The following is a 16,765-nucleotide window of genomic DNA, read 5'->3' as shown; positions in this document are numbered from 1 at the left end:
TGTATTCTGGACTCCCTCCAATTCTGCCATTACAGATTCACCTTCTTAACCCACAACATATATAATTCCTTCTTTCTAGTGCCTGCCTTACTGAGGCCACCCGCATGTGTGACCCTCATCCAGCATTTTCACTGGGAGAGTTGGGGTAGCGTGACGTGGTGCTGCAGTCCATCAGCTCAGAGGACTCAAGACCATTCCAAGAGCATGAATTTACCGTTCTCTGATTTGTGATGGGGACTTGTAAAGTGATTTCTGGCCAGTGGGAGCTTTAATCAAGCCTGCCCTGAATAAAGATCGTCACAAATCTTTATTGAATGATACTTTGGAAGGTGCATAATTACAGCACCTCATAACTGTCTCCAAAACATCCCATAATAAGTCTTGGCTCACCCATGCCCCTACCCTGAATTGCCCGTTACTTGACCTTTGGGCACAAAGAGAGTCTCCCTGCAGCCAGAATCTACATGGTAGATACAGTTAGGGAGAAAGCTTCCTTAAGCACCTATACAATCAACCATGAACCACCATTTCCCAAACTTAATGGATTAAAAACTTTTCTTGAAAAATACAATTTCAGGGCCTTCCCCCAGAAGGTTCCTAGGTAGGTTAAGGATCGATGGAGAGAACCCACACTGACAGTTTGTCAAAGTGATCCTTGTGGCTGGGCAAGTTTAAGAGCACTGCTTAAAAGCCACAGTGCAGTGCTGATGAGTAGAAAGTGGAAGAGCTAATACACAGGAAAGGAGAAGGGAAAGTTAGTCCTCAGTAACTGTCCTGTCCCCTGACCAGGTGTTCCAAAGAAATCCCAAACTTACTAAAAACTCACAGAGTTTAGGGCATTATTTGTTCAAAGTTCTGGTTCCTTGGATCTGTGAAGAAATCCCTTTCCTCTTTTCACACTGCCTTTTACTGCTTCACCAAATCGTGTATGGGGTGGAATATTTATCCTTGGGAAAGTTAAACAGCTACAACACCAACAACAAAAAAAAAAAGGATAGAAGGAGGAGGAACCACCACCATTCACTTTAAATCTTCAGTTTTTAAAATAGATTGTGAGGAGCCTTGCAACTCCCTGGAAGGCACACATCTGAAACCTTGGAAACTGTTAAAATCTTGGAGGTCAAGTTTAATATCCATGTCACTGAAGATGCCCAGAGGCCTCGCCTTTCACTACTGGAATTACATGCCATGCTTAGCCTGAGAATTAGGGAAACTGTTGGAATAAAGGCCCCTATTCTCTATGCCTTCCTGACACTTTATAAAGAAACGTGTTAAAATATGTTGCATACTTGAAAAATCACTAAGAGAGTAGATTTTACATGTTCTTACCACAAAAAAAAAAGAGAAGTATGTGAGGTAATGCATATGTTAATTAGCCTGATTTAGCTATACCTCAGTGTATACATTCAAACATCATATATAAATATAGACAATGCTTATTTGTTGATTTAAAAGATTTCTTTAAAGATAAATACAGTGTTGAGCATGCTGTTACATATCTGTAATCCCAGCTGATCAGGAGATGGAGATCAGGATTGAGGTTTGAGACCAGCCCAGACAAAAAATTAGTGAGACCCACCCCCCTTAGCTCCACAAACAAGCTGAGTGTGGTGGTACTCACCTGTAATCATAGCTAATTGGGGAGGCATACGTAGGAGGATGACTGTTCCAGGCTGGCCCTGTGCAAAAAAAGTGGGATAACCAATTTGAAAAATAACTAAAGCAAAATAGGGCTGGTAAGGGTGGCTCAAGTAGTAGAACACTTGCCTAGCAATTGCAAGGCCCTGAGTTCCAGCCTCAGTACTGCCCCCCCAAAATTTAAATAAATAATAAAAAGACAAATGTATTAGGTAAAATCGAATTCCATATACTGGTGGGCAAAATTTCAGTGAAACAATCATCATAGCTGGAACTAAAGGAAGGATTTCCTATGGAAAACATGTTCCTATAATAGATGTATGTAAGTATGCAAAGTGTCTTCTGCTTTCTAATTTTTATATGCTCCTGTTCTTATTTTTCAGGTGGTACCACAGCATTGTCCACAGAGAAGCCCACAGTAATTGACAGCACAATCCAATCAGGTATTAAATAACATATAAAGTGTCATAGATTCCATCCGCCCTTCCCCATTCCCCCAAATAGTACATTGCTCTGTGCTTTTCAGTTTCAGTTTTTCCCAAAGTCCTAGAATGAGAGATACCACACAGCATCTGGTCTGCAAGCATGAGCCATAAATACTGCTTTCCTTCAGCCACATGTATGTGCAGCAGAGAGCGTGATTTCTTTCTTCAGCATTGCCAAATGGTGACAGTCCCAGCTCTCCATTGACGGAACTGAGCAACATACTTTGTTTAAATGCAGCACATCTAGGACGTGGACTGTGTTTGCAAACTCTAGGAGAAGGAAATCTCACAAGCAGCGCCTGACTATTTATTTTCATCGCCATTCTGCAAAAGCTGAGACGTGCAAAGTTTGTCTGCTCTGCCTGCCACGGAGTTGGCAGTTTTACAACAGTGTTTGCAGTGGGCATGCCACAAAATGGGGTTCAGGAAACCAGGGTTTATATTGTGCACAGGGAGAGAGCACCCTGGGGAACATTCTCCTCATCTTTTTATTAATAGAAAAGCGAACTACTTGTAAAGCCTGGCCTAGCTGTTTATCAGAGGCCAGCCCCAGTTCCTCTGCCTCTTTTGTTTTTTGTTAGTATTTTGTGACATTTTTCCCCACAGGCACCCACAAGGGAAACAGTCAGTGTAAGCAATCAGAGGTTTTAAATACTTCAGAGTTAATCATTAGTGTAAGGTGAGCAGGTCAGTTTTCCAGCTTCTTCCATTTCCTTTATTGAAGCTTGCTCAGCCTTGGCCTCCACAGTCATTTATTAATGGGGCGTGTGGTGTGTATCAATGTTTCCTCAACAGTATGACACTCCCTGGCTAGGCAGAAAGTAAAAAGAACCGTTCTAATTAGTATGCTTCCTTAAAGAACGCCATCACCGTTGACCTGATTAAAGTGCAAAACAGACTTCTCTCTAGGTTGAACTTAACCCTAAGTTTCCCTGTGACATGGTCAGGTTGACAAAAAGTCCTGCTGCCACACAGCCCAAATGACCCCAAACACCAAAATGGTGAGGCAGAAGAATAATCACCTGAACTCCAAAAACTCTAGAGTCCTACACACATTCTTTCAGGTTATAAAATGTGGCCTTTTGGGAATTGTGACACCACCTTGGAGAGCAAAGCAACCTTAAAAGGGAGGTCCTGACTGTCCCTTGGTGTTTGCTTTTTCTGAAGTCCTCAGCCCTCAGGATGGTTTTCTGTGGGGAAAGAATAGGAAGTGCCAGTTGGTGCTCTATAACCCTCTGGGATGTGGAAGAGGTGTAAGGTGAATAAATGAAATGCTGATAATGTCACACACGTTTTTTACCTATTGTTTTCATTTCATCTCTTGTCAGAGAGGTAATTAAAGCCACTCTGAAGTTGCCAACTCACTTGTTTCATCTCATCTCTCTTCTCCTTGCCTATCAAAAGAGCTAGAGATCATTTAAAAATTGAAAGTGAACAACAGCTGTGGAGAAAGTGGCAAAAAATGGAAAGTTACATAAGGTTCCAAACATAGAAATCCTCCCTACATGTTCAAAGTCCAGATGATCAGAGCAGGAATGGATTGGTCCCACATTTTCTTTGTGCCTGACCTCCAGGTCATTTGTGTGATGGCCTCACTGAATGGGGCTGGTCAGTCCTCTCACGAGGTCTACTATGGTCAGAGAGTAGGTGTACAAAGCACAAACCAGTAACACTCATTGCTGATGTAAACAAGATGGGTTCACCTTCACAGCTTATTGATAGGATAGTGCTTTAAACAATAGAACTTGGTTTCCTGTAGGTACATTGACGTAATGACTCCGGTCTCCAAGTCTTCATTGGAGCATAATGGGCTGTTTGACCTCCTTTGGAGGAGTTCTGTCCATTGTCACCTTCTGGCTAAGGCTATGCACTGGTCTCACAAGGACCTGAGCATGCTTTGAGTGGGGTCCAATCTACAGCTGACTAACTCTGGTGGGTTCACCCAATGGTCGGGTTCACCTGACTGATGCCTTGACCCATGCTATTCTGCAAGATTCAGATTTTTTACAAGCAATGGCAAACAGATCCGTAAACTTTCCTAATAATTCTATTTTGCTAGAGCCATGATAGACTCAAGCAGACTCTTAAGACTTCACTTTGAGGATTCTTATCAATATAATAAACTCAGCAGGTACATAATATTTATATACTGTCTGGGTTGTAATCAAATGCATAAAAGCCTATTAATGCTCTGCCAGAGAGTGAGGAGAACTCTGCATTTTTAATTCAGTTCTCTCTGGAGAGGGCTTTGGGCTTTGAGGGTCTTCCTATTCTTACAGTGTAGGTCATGGTGTGCTCCTGACCTGTGGTTGTACAGGCCTCAGCACTAATCCTTGTGTGGACTGAAGACCAGTCTATGAGTAAGCAGTGAACATAGTTGGTGGAAGTTTTGAATGCCAGCTTTAAAAATTAAATCTTTGTGCATATATGGTGCTAATGATTCAACTGTGGGCAAGATGAGTTCAGCAAGCACAGCTGGAGCTTGCTCACAGGCTATAAATTTGTTTTAGATTCAGAATATTGTTTCCTGCTATTTTTAAGAGTCAAAAAGGGGCTTAGCCAGATTATTACCATTGAATTTAATGAGAAGTGTGTGCAGCTATAGGGCCTGGGTAATATTTTGAAAACTTAAAGGTCAATGGCCCTACATATTTCCTTCTTCCACTTGCCTATTTTTCTTTCTCTCACTTTTCTCTTCTCGCTCTCTGTCCTTCTCTTTCTCTCTCCCTTTCTAGTTTTCTTCTTCCTTTCTAGAAATATTTATGGGTATTTTGTATGTTCAACTGCCTTTCTATCCAGTCTTGAATTGTTGATATTGACTTTGTGCTGCACAACCCACCCCTTCCCCAAGTGCATTGATTTAATAATGTTTCTTTTCAATAAGCAAGATGGTAAGAGAGACAAGACGATAAAAGAGAAGTACAGCATAAAAAGCTAGAGCATGTCCCCTAGTTAAAGACACAGAATCGGTAAGACCACTGTAAGGTAAAGGTGGATTGCCTTTATAATGACTTCCTCATTGTAGTGAGGAAAAATGCCAGCAAGACTGAGTTACACATTCTTTTCAGGCAAAGCTATCCTTGGTCATCACAAAAATATCCAAGTTCCTATGCTTTATGAATCATCTGTGGTTTTCTGTACTTTAGAGTAAATTTGATTATTAACAAGGCGGATGGAATCAGAAACGGGGTGTTGTGGTGACTTTCTGCCCTGCTGTGTGTATGTATCTTATTAAGTACATTTTAGGAGAAAAATCAAAACCACATACACATTAGCATTTTCCAACATGAACATTTTCTAACGTGAGATTATGCAACAGCACATTCCAGGGCCGTGGACATCTACATCCAGGGTTGCTCAACCACTCAGTCCCTGCTCAGTTGACTGTACTCCACCTACATAATTCAATCTTGCTTCACCCTAGTGTGGTAAATTTTGGAGCGTTCTCATGAATTAAGAAGTCCTATTTCATGGTTATGATAGACAACACATGAAATTCACCTCTCCAGTGACACTATAGCTGTGAAATACAGCCATTTGGCACTAACTGGGAATTGCATATTAAATATACTTCAGAGCTTACTTCGCATTCTCAAATTGGCTCTGTCCATCCTTTGGGAGGTTATGCTATTATTGGGGGAGAATCTATCCCACTCAGTTCTGACTATTCATATGGCTGGCTCCTTCCAAAATTTGACATTAGATCTTGAAGAGAGTTCCTTGGAAACCAAAAATGTGAAATAAATCATCCTTATCTATGAAATAAATCTTACCATTAAAATTTCTCCTAACATCGTTAAGGTGGGGAGGGGCAGTGGTGGACAAGAGGCTGTGTTAAACACTTGAGCAAGTTAAAGAGTAACCCAAATGAGATATGGTCTCAGCCTGACCCTAAGGCAGCACATAATATCAGACTTCCCTTACTGTACATAGCAATTCTTTTGAGGTTCAAGTTCAAATGGCCAAATGCCCTTGGCGTCTTTCTGTCTGTTTCAATGCTGCCATCTTGTGGATTGTTTAAAATCAATAAGGAGCAGAGGCTCTTTCATTAAAGAAACGGCAGCTTTCTTTGCCTTCACTTTGTTTAAGGGGAGGAGTGGGTTAGACAGAAGCATGGCAATTTCATCTTTAGAATTATTTTTGATGTTCATTTACTTTTACCAAAACAAATTTAACACTGACTTCATTTTTTCCATACTTAAAAAGTCAAGGTCCTTGCAAAAAATAGAGTTGAATAAAAATAAATCAAGCATCATGACGAGACAGCACCTGGTGGAACCAACCAGTAAAATCATTCCTGCAAATCCATTCAGACTTTCTTTTTTAACCTCCAAAGGAAGCATTTGGAAGATTAAAAACATTTAAATGGGTGGCTGTTTAAATGTGCTTTGGCTTTCTATGACCTTGCATTGGGGTTTTAAGTGGAACGAACAATTTATATGCAAATTTAGAAATTCACTAAAAAAGCAGAAACTTATTCTGAAATTAATTGACCTGATGGAAAGCATAGAAAAAAAAAATTCTCAAGAAAATGCTTTAGGGATTTCTGCCCTGACACCAAAGACCTGAAACATCGGCTGGTGTAGTGAGAATAGAGAGAGCCTCCAGGGTGAGGCATTCTGCCAAGTCATGTCCCCAGACTTGTGAGGTTCACAGGTCAATCCCTAATAAGATTCCTTTTATTGATGGATCTCAATTTATATGTCTCATCTTCAAGAGCAGGGTATCTTTCATATTAAATATTGTGGCAATAGGGAAAATGCTGCAGATGTAATATACGTGCCTTGGAAAGCAGCCCTCTTGGAAATTTTATGTAAACCCAATTTGACAGGCAGTTTATAATCTTTAAAACTGGATAAAAATAATACTAAATGTGATTTTGCAAATATTGTGACATCTCCATACATCAGTTGGTTTCTTCGTAATCCTGGATTTTGAGTCTTTCCCAGAATTTTCTAACAGACATGAAGTTATAAAAATCATGTTGACCATGAACGTACTCTGAATGATTAAATTTGCCTGTCTCTCTTGTCTCTGTTTTTCCTTCCCACCCACTGAAGAGTTTCCAACATATGGTTTTAACTGTGAGTTTGGCTGGGGCTCTCACAAGACATTCTGTCACTGGGAGCATGACAATCACGTGCAGCTCAAGTGGAGTGTGCTCACCAGCAAAACAGGACCCATTCAGGATCACACAGGTAATGGGAAGGGCACTGTGGCCTTCTAGCTTGGCATATATACTTTGAATCAGAGAGGAAATTACCAGGGTGGGTCTCTGGCACCTATGAATTTAGGGGTGATAGAAAATGCTACAAGTATTCGTTCACACTTCCACTTTTTGGACTTAACAAGGTCTCTATCTCTAGTGGAGATAAGCTTAGGACAAATAGTAGAAATGATGGTTGATTTTGCCCACTGATTGGCTTCCCTGAAAAATTGGAAACTGAACAAGGATCAATTAATTCATGCTTATTTTACACTTTTTCTGAACTTTTTATTAAGGGTAATTTGAAATATATTCAAAGGTAGAAAAGAAAAAGTATAGTGAACACTGTATGTATATAAGCCTGCTTTGAAAATGATCAAATCATAGGAATCTTATTTTATCTCTATCATCTCTGACTCTAGATTAATGTATGTCCAGACATATCCTTTATCTGATCTATTTTATAACTACAGAAACAATAATTAAATCTAATGTTTGCTTTTCTACTCCTGTAGTAGAGGTAGAATAAAGTAGGGTGAAATTCTTATTCATTATGGGAAAATTGTAAAATCTATCTCATTTCCTCTGGGCAACTAGAAACCTCACCACACCTAGCAGGACATGGTGACCCGCACCTGTAATCCCAGCTACTTGGGAGGTGGAGGCAGAAGAATCGAGAGTTCAAGGCTAGCCTTGGCAAAGTTAGTGAGACCATATCTCAAAAATACTATGCAAAACAAAAAGGCTGGGGGTGTACTTACCTGGTATATGCAAGCAATCCCCAGTACAGGAAGGAAGGAAGGGAGGAAGGAAGGAAGGAAGGAAGGAGAGGGAGGGAAGGAGAGAGAGAGAAAGAACAAAGAAAAAGGAAGGATGGAAAGAAAGAAAGAACAAAATCACTTTATTTCTTTCCTGGGGTGCAAGAAAGAAATCTCACTGCACCCCAGCTCACAACCCATCCCACCTGCTGCCTTAATTAGTGGGGGGAAAATGAGTGAGAGGACAGACAGAGTTGGCAGCTTCTCCAGTAACCTCTTTTATCTACCCCCATCCTATTTCCCCCCAGTCATTTTATCACCCAACTTGAGGTACCTTATAGAGCCAGCACTGTCCTGCCAAACACACACACATACACACACACACACACTTTTACACACTCCAACCCACACCCAGTCCATGCACTTCTACTGTATCCAGTGATGGAAGACAGCTTACTCAAGTAGTGGTTCCTCGAAAGTTACCCTAAGGGGCATTTAAGGATGCTTAGAAATCTCATTAAGTTCTCCCCATCCCAGTGCTTTGGATGGCCGGGTCTGTGGGATGATGGCTGGGCAGAGGGTACTTCATGCCTTTCCCATTTCATTGTTCACTTTTTGCCAGTAAGCATTACCATTAAATAGGTTGAATAGGCCTCTTCCACCACAGCTACCTCCTTGCCTAATGAGAATGACAAGGAAATTGGATAAAATTGGACTCCTTCAATTCGGAGACACTTTCCATTGAATCTTAAGACAAGCAGTTTTAGAAAACTTAAAATACTTTGACTGTAAATGGCACTGTACATATAAATGGCATCAAATTAACTAAATGCAATTAGCTGAAATGAAGGCAGTAATGGTGGAAAAATTGATGCAAAGTGAAGCAAAATGGCTCAGTAGGATCTGACATTCAAAGGAGGTTAAAAGCTATGTTAGCCAGAGACAAAAGCTAAAAGGCTCACAGAAGTAAAGTGCTAATTGAGAAAATGAAGACAGAGTTCCTGACCCAGAACTGTGATAAAACCCTTGAAAGGGAAAAATATCTCTGCATTATGTGTTGGAGTATCAGAAAAGGAGGACTTGTCTTGGATTAACAGCTGAGAAGTGTGATTCCTTCAGAAGGATTTGGCTCCTTTGTTCTTCCAGTCTCCCAGATTTACTTGGCTGTCATGTAGGGTCTGCCCTGTCTGGAGTATGCTTCCCACAGCAGGAGAAATGCAATCATCTGAGAGAGATGGTGAGCCTGGCATCTGAAAGGCAGGAACTTGTTAATGAGAAAACGAACTAGACGAAAAGGGCCCTACACACAGCTCTCATGCATGCACACTTGCACTGGCCAGTATGTGGCACTTTTTAATGTTATTTGGAGAGCAGGAATGGTGATGCACACTTGGAATCCCAAGTCTCAAGAGTCTGAAGTAGGAGGACCATGAGTTTGAGGCCAGACTGAACATAGTAAGACTTTGTCTCAAAAAATAATAATGACATTAGTAATGGTGATGAGGATAATAGGAACTTTGCAAATCAGGCATGGAGTTTTAAAAAATATTACTATTTTGGTAAAATACCCAACGTTTTTGTTTGTTTGTTTTGGCGGGACTGAGGTTTGAACTCAGGGCTTTGTTTTTGCTAGGCAGGTGCTCTACAACTGAGTCAATTCCCAGCCTTTTTTTCTCTGGTTATTTTGGAGATAGGGTCTTGCTTCTTACCCAGGTTGGTCTGAACTGGGATCCTCCTATTTTATGCTTCCTGCCATAGCTAGGATGATAGGCATGCCCCACTATACCCAGCTTTTTCCCGCTGAGTTGGAGTCTTGCCTGGGTTGGCCTGGAACCATGATCCTTCCTATCTTAGCTTCCTAAATAGCTTGGGATGACAGGTACACACCCCTGGGTACAGTTATTGGTTGAGATGTGGTCCCATGAAATTTTTGCCGAGGCTGGCCTTGAATCATGATCCTCCCAACTGCAACCTCCCAAGTTGGTAGGACTACAGTTATGAGCCATTAGCGCCTGGCTAAAATGCCCAATTTTGAATTTCACTTTGGTTTCCTGTATTTGACCTCTCAGAATGAAACTACGTGCCTCCTTTTAGAGAATTCCTGAAATTCAACCTCTTTCCCTCATTTGTTAAACAGATGTTATTTGAGCAACTCTTTTACATGGTAGATGCTATGCTGGGCACTGGAAATACAGGAACATTGAGCCATCCAATATCTGTAGGCTCCCATTCATAGATTCAACGAAACTCAGATAGAAAATATTCTAAAAGAGAAATAACATCTGTGCTAGATATGGATAGCATTTTCTTATTATCACCCACATGATATGGTATGTCAATTTACATCATACTAGGTATTTATACATAATCTAGAGATGATTTTAAGTGTCATGAAGGATTTGGGTAGGTTCTATGCAAATACAGTCCTTTGGTCTGTCAGTACCTGCAAGGGATTGGTGCTAAGGGTGCAGAGATACCAATATCTGAAAATGCTCATGTCTGTCATATAAAATAGTGGAGTAGTTGCATAAAATCTGCCCATATCCTCTGTTATACTGTACATCAACCTCTAGGTTATTTATAATACCTAGTATAGTATAAATTCTACAAGAATAGTGCTTATACTGAATTGTTTAGAGAATAATAATGAGGAAGAAACCTCTACATGCTCAGGACAGACACAATTTGTCTTTTCAAGTATTTTTTATCTGAAGGTGGTTAGATCCATGGATTTGGTATTCACCAAGCTGATTGTACTGCACCAGCTGTACATCATTTATACAATAATTGTAGAAAGCACTTGAGTATGGATTTTTTTGTATTCATGGGGTCCTGGGACAGCTGTATAAAGGGGGGTGCCCTTACCCTTGAGGGGCTTTTGGTCTCTTTTTCTATGATGGTGTGAAATCATCATAGCTGGGGAAAGGAGCCAGTGGCAGTGGTGAGCAATCATATTGGTGGCATGGGAGGGGCAGAGGTAGAGGTCCTGTCTTTGAGGCCAGGTAAGCTAGGCTTGTGTTAATGGTGTACAAGTGTGCTGGTTTAGATAGAAGCTTTCTGTAAAGCAGTTAGATTCATAGCAGGGAATATGGGCTCAGTAAATGTGTTCTCTCTCTGCAGCATTGTCAACTTCAGTCTTATTCCATTAGATTATGGGGCAGATGCAGAATGGGTTTATTTTTTCCCTGTTAATCTTGATCCACCACTCATCAGTGCAGTTGCACTGTCACAGAGACATGTGACCACGTCTTGGCAAATTAGTGGGGCAATAAAACTCCCAGGTGTGCCTGAATCAGTGTAGACACAGGGGACACTCACAAGGGCAGAGAGCAAGAGAGTCATCCTACAGTATCATTCACTGCTAGAAAGGTGGCTTATTTCCAACCTTCTTTATGATTCCAGAGATTGGTTTTAATAATAGCATTCTTGTGGGGACTAAGGTAGGCACCCAGGTAAGGGAAGAAAGCTACCCCCTAACACATCTCCCTCTACCTAGACACTGTTGACACGTGATCAAACACAAGGACATGCCCACATATGCACAATACAAAAGTACCTGGCAGTTACACCAGACTCTGGGGAAGCAAACAAAACATCCTACTGCCCACTGAGGCCCCAGAATCACATTCACACTTACATCAGGTGGGGCATTAGAGTCCGTGATTTCTATTTGCAGAGCAAACAATGAAACATGAGTTGTGTGTTTAGACCAGGTGGTAGCAAAGAAAATGTTCCCACTGGGGATAATTAAAAGCAAAGCCAAGAGTCAGTCCTCCTGACTCTGCAAGTGTCAATGTTGCCAAAGTGGCCTGTTCTAATGATCCTCAAAAATGCAGCCTCGCTTTCCTTAAACCAGAAACACATCAGAGAGAATTGGGGCTCACAGTTGAGAATCACACTCTCGGTCATGTTTAAGGGATTCATACGCCACTAACAAAAACTAAATGAAAATAAATAGAATTTGAAAAAAATAAAGATGGCTAGATTATTTGGAAAACCTGCAGCATTATTATCATCAGGCAGACCTATTGACCAAAACAACCATCAACCAACCAGAACCTTACTGTCCAGATGACAAATAAGTCTAGGTTAGTGCATCAAATGTCTGTGTTCATGTGGCTGCTGGTAAAGCATCTTAAAGTTGAATTAAATAGATTTTCTTAGACAGCCAGATGCTCTCTATGCCATGTGGGTGCAGGCTGTGTGTGAGGATGCCAAGGTCAAGGTGAATTGTAGTGTGTTGGTCTGACAGTGTATTCCAGTTAAGTAGTGTCCATGTTGGTGCTGCTTTGCAGCCTTCCACAATCATGTGAACGCTAGCAGATGATTAGAACTGGGCCTTAGGTGCTGACGAGGATCCCCAGCAACTGTGCACCCTGCTCTTTTCAGTGCCTGTTCTAGTCCTTGGTGCTCAATCCAGGAGAAAGTTTTGATGGATGGAGCTTGACAGGAGGCAGACAAAGGAGCCCTTCATTTCACCACTCTCCCTAACACAGTTTTTTGCCATAGCAGGAGATGGCAACTTCATCTATTCCCAAGCTGATGAAAATCAGAAGGGTAAAGTGGCCCGCCTGGTGAGCCCTGTGGTATATTCCCAGAACTCTGCCCACTGCATGACCTTCTGGTATCACATGTCCGGTTCCCATGTTGGCACACTGAGGGTCAAACTGCGCTATCAGAAGCCAGAGGAGTATGATCAGCTGGTTTGGATGGCCATCGGGCACCAGGGAGACCACTGGAAAGAAGGGCGTGTCTTGCTACACAAATCTCTGAAACTGTATCAGGTATGACCCTTCCCAGGGGGACGGTGACCTCAGAACACTAGGGCAATATTTGAAAGACCATGCAAGTGAGATGCAGGAATCTTGCAAAAATGATTTCAAGTGTTTACCAAACCTGAGATCTTGCCACAGTGATGTTCATTGTCCTAGCATATTTCACATCCCCTAGATTCCAAGAGTACAACCAATTTGCTAAGAATGAAAGGGAAATCCTTTCATTGTAATCTATTTCTGAGCTGCCACAAGGTATCATTCCTTTTATTTGCTGTCCCCTTCCCCTGTTTAAAGTTTGTCTTATAAAAAAGAATGTGAAGAGAAGTTTTATGCCATCACCAGGCATCTGATATAGATTGATGAGTAAAGTGTGTGTTTACATGGAACCTCATGAATTTAATTTGTGTGGCTGAACAAGCATTTGTAAACACTGCTGTTTGTGATGAGCATTTAAATAGGGTGAAAATAATCTCATTTTGTTAGGTGATTTTTGAGGGTGAAATCGGAAAAGGAAACCTTGGCGGGATTGCTGTGGACGACATTAGTATTAATAATCACATTTCACAAGAGGACTGTGGAAGTAAGTATGGATTTGGTGTGGAAAGCAAAGGAGCACTTGCCTGGGGCAAGATTCTTTCATGTGTTAGTTTTTGTCTTGCTCATATGGACCCCAAATTTAATGTGATTCTAAGCATGCCATATGAAATGCATATATTGGTGCAATAGTACATAAAATCACATCAATTTGCCTTAATCTACCCCATCATCTAACTTAGTTCATTTAGAATATCTGGTTGATGTCTCCAAACTTCATAAACAATGTGGAATCCAAAAATCATAGCAAAGCAGAAAGATTCAGCTTACAAGCTATATCTGGCATACCAAAACATTTTGATGAGAAGTGGAAAGCTTAGACATCTGTATAATTCCAAATATCTGAGCCTATAAACAAAACAGCAGGCCTTTGAAAATTTTGATCACAGTAAATTTAATTAGGATTACATTGTTAATGAATCATAAGAACCAACATTCTTTGCCTTATTGCAAATAAGTAGATGTTTCTGGCTCCAAAGTTAGCTGAAATGACTTAAAGGATAAAGGCAATTCAGAGGCTTTGCTTAGAAATTCAGGGTTGGTCTTTATGGGTCTGGTACAACCCAAGAATTAAAGTCTGACATGGAAAACTAATTCATATTCCCTAGTTCTTTATATATAATTACAAATAGCATCACTAATAGCAATGTGATAGCACAGTAATTAGTCTTAAGCCCCATTTTCTACACTTTAACTTTTGTTATATATCATTATGTAATAGGAAGTTAATTATAACAAAATGGAATAAGCCTATTGGGCAAATTTAAGACAAAGGATGCCTGTTGGCTGTAATAGGTTTTTGGTCATTTCAGCAACTTACAAAGCTTTTATTATATAATATATTGGATATATTGCCCTGAAGTGGCAATAATTTGATAGTATCAATTGAAGGAATTGTTTATTGAATTCTTTATTGATAATAAAGAATGGTGAATAAAAGTCTGCTTTTTTGTTTCTATGTAAGGAAATCTGTTCAAGGCTACACTACATACCAAATCATCACAAAAATGATACAGCTTAGTATTTCAACTGCAACTCTTTACAAATTATTCATGTCCGAGTTTAATTTTACCACAATTAAAATGTGTATTTCATGCAGTTATACAGCATGTGTAATATCAGTACTTTACCATTGCCAGATAAGAATAATCACAGTGATGTTAAGGGGATGTAAGACCTAACGCCACAGACTAAATCAGAGAAATAAAATTCAGTTCAGCTAGTTTTAACTAATTACACTCTATACAAGGCAGCATGCCGGTGAACAGAGAGTGAGACAGTTCCATGTTCATAGCCTTTTTCTTTGGATGAGATTCTTCTACTTAGTTGCATTTTACCAGGTGTTATATTCAGAAAGACACAACTAGAACTCCATCGAAACACTGAATGCTGCTGTACTGATAAAAAAATATCTCAGAAAAAGGCCTGGGGATGTAGCACAATGGTAGAGTGCTCGCCTAGCATGACAAGGCCCTGGGCTCCATCACCAGAACCACATATACACACACAAAAAGCCTAAGACAGTTTAGAATTATTCACCAAGTGTACATTCTTAAACAGCTAGTCATAGCACTATGAAAGTATCAACTGTTTATTAACCGTTCATCCATTCATACAACAAATATTTATTAAAGCTTGTATTATGCAGCAGACACTATTTTAAATGCTGGGACAGAATAGTGAACAAAACACTACTCACAGGACCCCAAGGGGTACTGGGATTTCACTTCTCCTATAGAATTTTATTTACTTTATTTATTTATTTATTTATTTATTCATTTATTCATTCATTTTTGACTTGACTCTCTTGCCTTAGAGAGTCAACACACTATTTAGGAAGCCAAGTTAATATACAACATACTGAGGAAGGCATTATCTACTAACACCAGCCTGGTAGCCGTAGGTCTAGCCCATTTCTGTTCCCTGTGATAATCATTTCCTACATTCTAGACACCAAAACTATGTCTGTCCACCTTTCATGCTCTGCTAATAGTCCCTGCAAGGATTTCCATGTGACATTATGATGGGTATCAATACCTCATGATGTGAGTGTGTGTGTGTGTGTGTGTGTGTGTGTATGTGTCTGTGTAAAAGAGTCTGGGTAGTTCATGAGCATTGTATTTTATTGGAGTTCAAATGTCTCTTTCAATTTTATTTGACTTGTCAGAACCAGCAGACCTGGATAAAAAGAACACAGAAATTAAAACTGATGAAACAGGTAAGTATGTCTTGCTGACTATTTTTTAAATTTTTCTTATGGCTTTCATTATGTTTGTGAAGAAACTTTTCTGGAACTCTAAAATAGTAGTATATCAAAGCAGTTCAGATAAAAGAATTATCTATACCTGAAGCCCTGATCTGGTGCTAGGGACTAGATTGGTATCACAGTGTCATCTCCTAAGCTTCCAGGAGACTGTGCACACCTCAATGAAAAGCCCACTCCTATAAATGGCTGAGCCCTGGGAAACTGTAGCCTGGCCCTCTCCTAGTTGAGATTTATGACTCAAGGACAATCAAGTGACACCCTCATCTTACTCTTATAAAACCAACAACTAGTGAAGACTATTTTCATTTCAAATTGCTCTTTGAAACTAACTCAGCTTCTTGTGTCTGGTTGATATCCAGTTAGGATCTATAAGAGACCTATTTCTATGATAATCTGTTGAGTTTGATCTCTTTTTCCATTTTTCTATACTGGATCCTGGTTTACTGAGGAGCTAAGTTCTAAGCACTTTCCATTCATTATGTCATTTAATGCTCACAGCAGCCCTATAGGGGATATTCACTCCCATTTTACAGACAATGGGACTGAAATATAAGCAATCCAGCTAATTAGGTGGTAGTCTTGGACTTGAGCCTGATTAAGTCTAAAATGTGTACTTTCATTTAATACTGCTTTGTGATCAAATGCAAGACATTTGATCAGAGTTAGGTCTTGCTTGGTATATGTTTTTTTTTCCCAAAAGTTTCCACACCAACTTGGCCAGCACTGTGAGTTTGGACACCTGCCTCAGCATGACTCACAGATGCTGTGAGCAGTGTTGTACCCAGATCATTGTTGTTTATCAATATCAGTTGACATTGGAAGCATAATCCGACTATATAGCCAAACAAGGACTTGATAAACACTTACGGCACTTCACTATTGGAAATATTAGCATGTTACCACGTCCATGCAGAGATGTAAACTTTATTAGAAGTTGTTTCAAAACAACATTTCATCAAGAGAGAGAATATTAATATGTCCCCAAGGCTTGTTTTCCTCTGTGTAGGGACTTGCATCTGATATTTTTAGTTTTAGTTGATTGG

General features: G+C 40.2%; 1 protein-coding gene across 7 annotated transcripts in view; it reads left to right on the top strand.

The window, feature by feature from the left end:
- Positions 1-16,765, top strand: part of Nrp1 (neuropilin 1) — a 145,117-nt gene that overhangs the window by 124,638 nt on the left and 3,714 nt on the right. For 3 of the 7 annotated variants that reach the window (XM_074056324.1, XM_074056325.1, XM_074056323.1), the window contains exons 13-17: positions 2,022-2,081; positions 7,184-7,321; positions 12,597-12,871; positions 13,346-13,442; positions 15,624-15,674. In XM_074056324.1, coding sequence (XP_073912425.1) covers positions 2,022-2,081; positions 7,184-7,321; positions 12,597-12,871; positions 13,346-13,442; positions 15,624-15,674 — 621 coding nt within the window. The other 4 variants (XM_020161235.2, XM_020161232.2, XM_074056327.1 and 1 more) reach the window with 2 other exon arrangements.

The sequence above is a fragment of the Castor canadensis genome, chromosome 15 (assembly GCF_047511655.1).
Source record: "Castor canadensis chromosome 15, mCasCan1.hap1v2, whole genome shotgun sequence".
NCBI classification, from domain to species: Eukaryota; Metazoa; Chordata; class Mammalia; order Rodentia; family Castoridae; genus Castor; species Castor canadensis.
The sequence above is the reverse complement of the archived record's forward strand: the minus strand, read 5'-3'. Positions and strand labels throughout refer to the sequence as shown.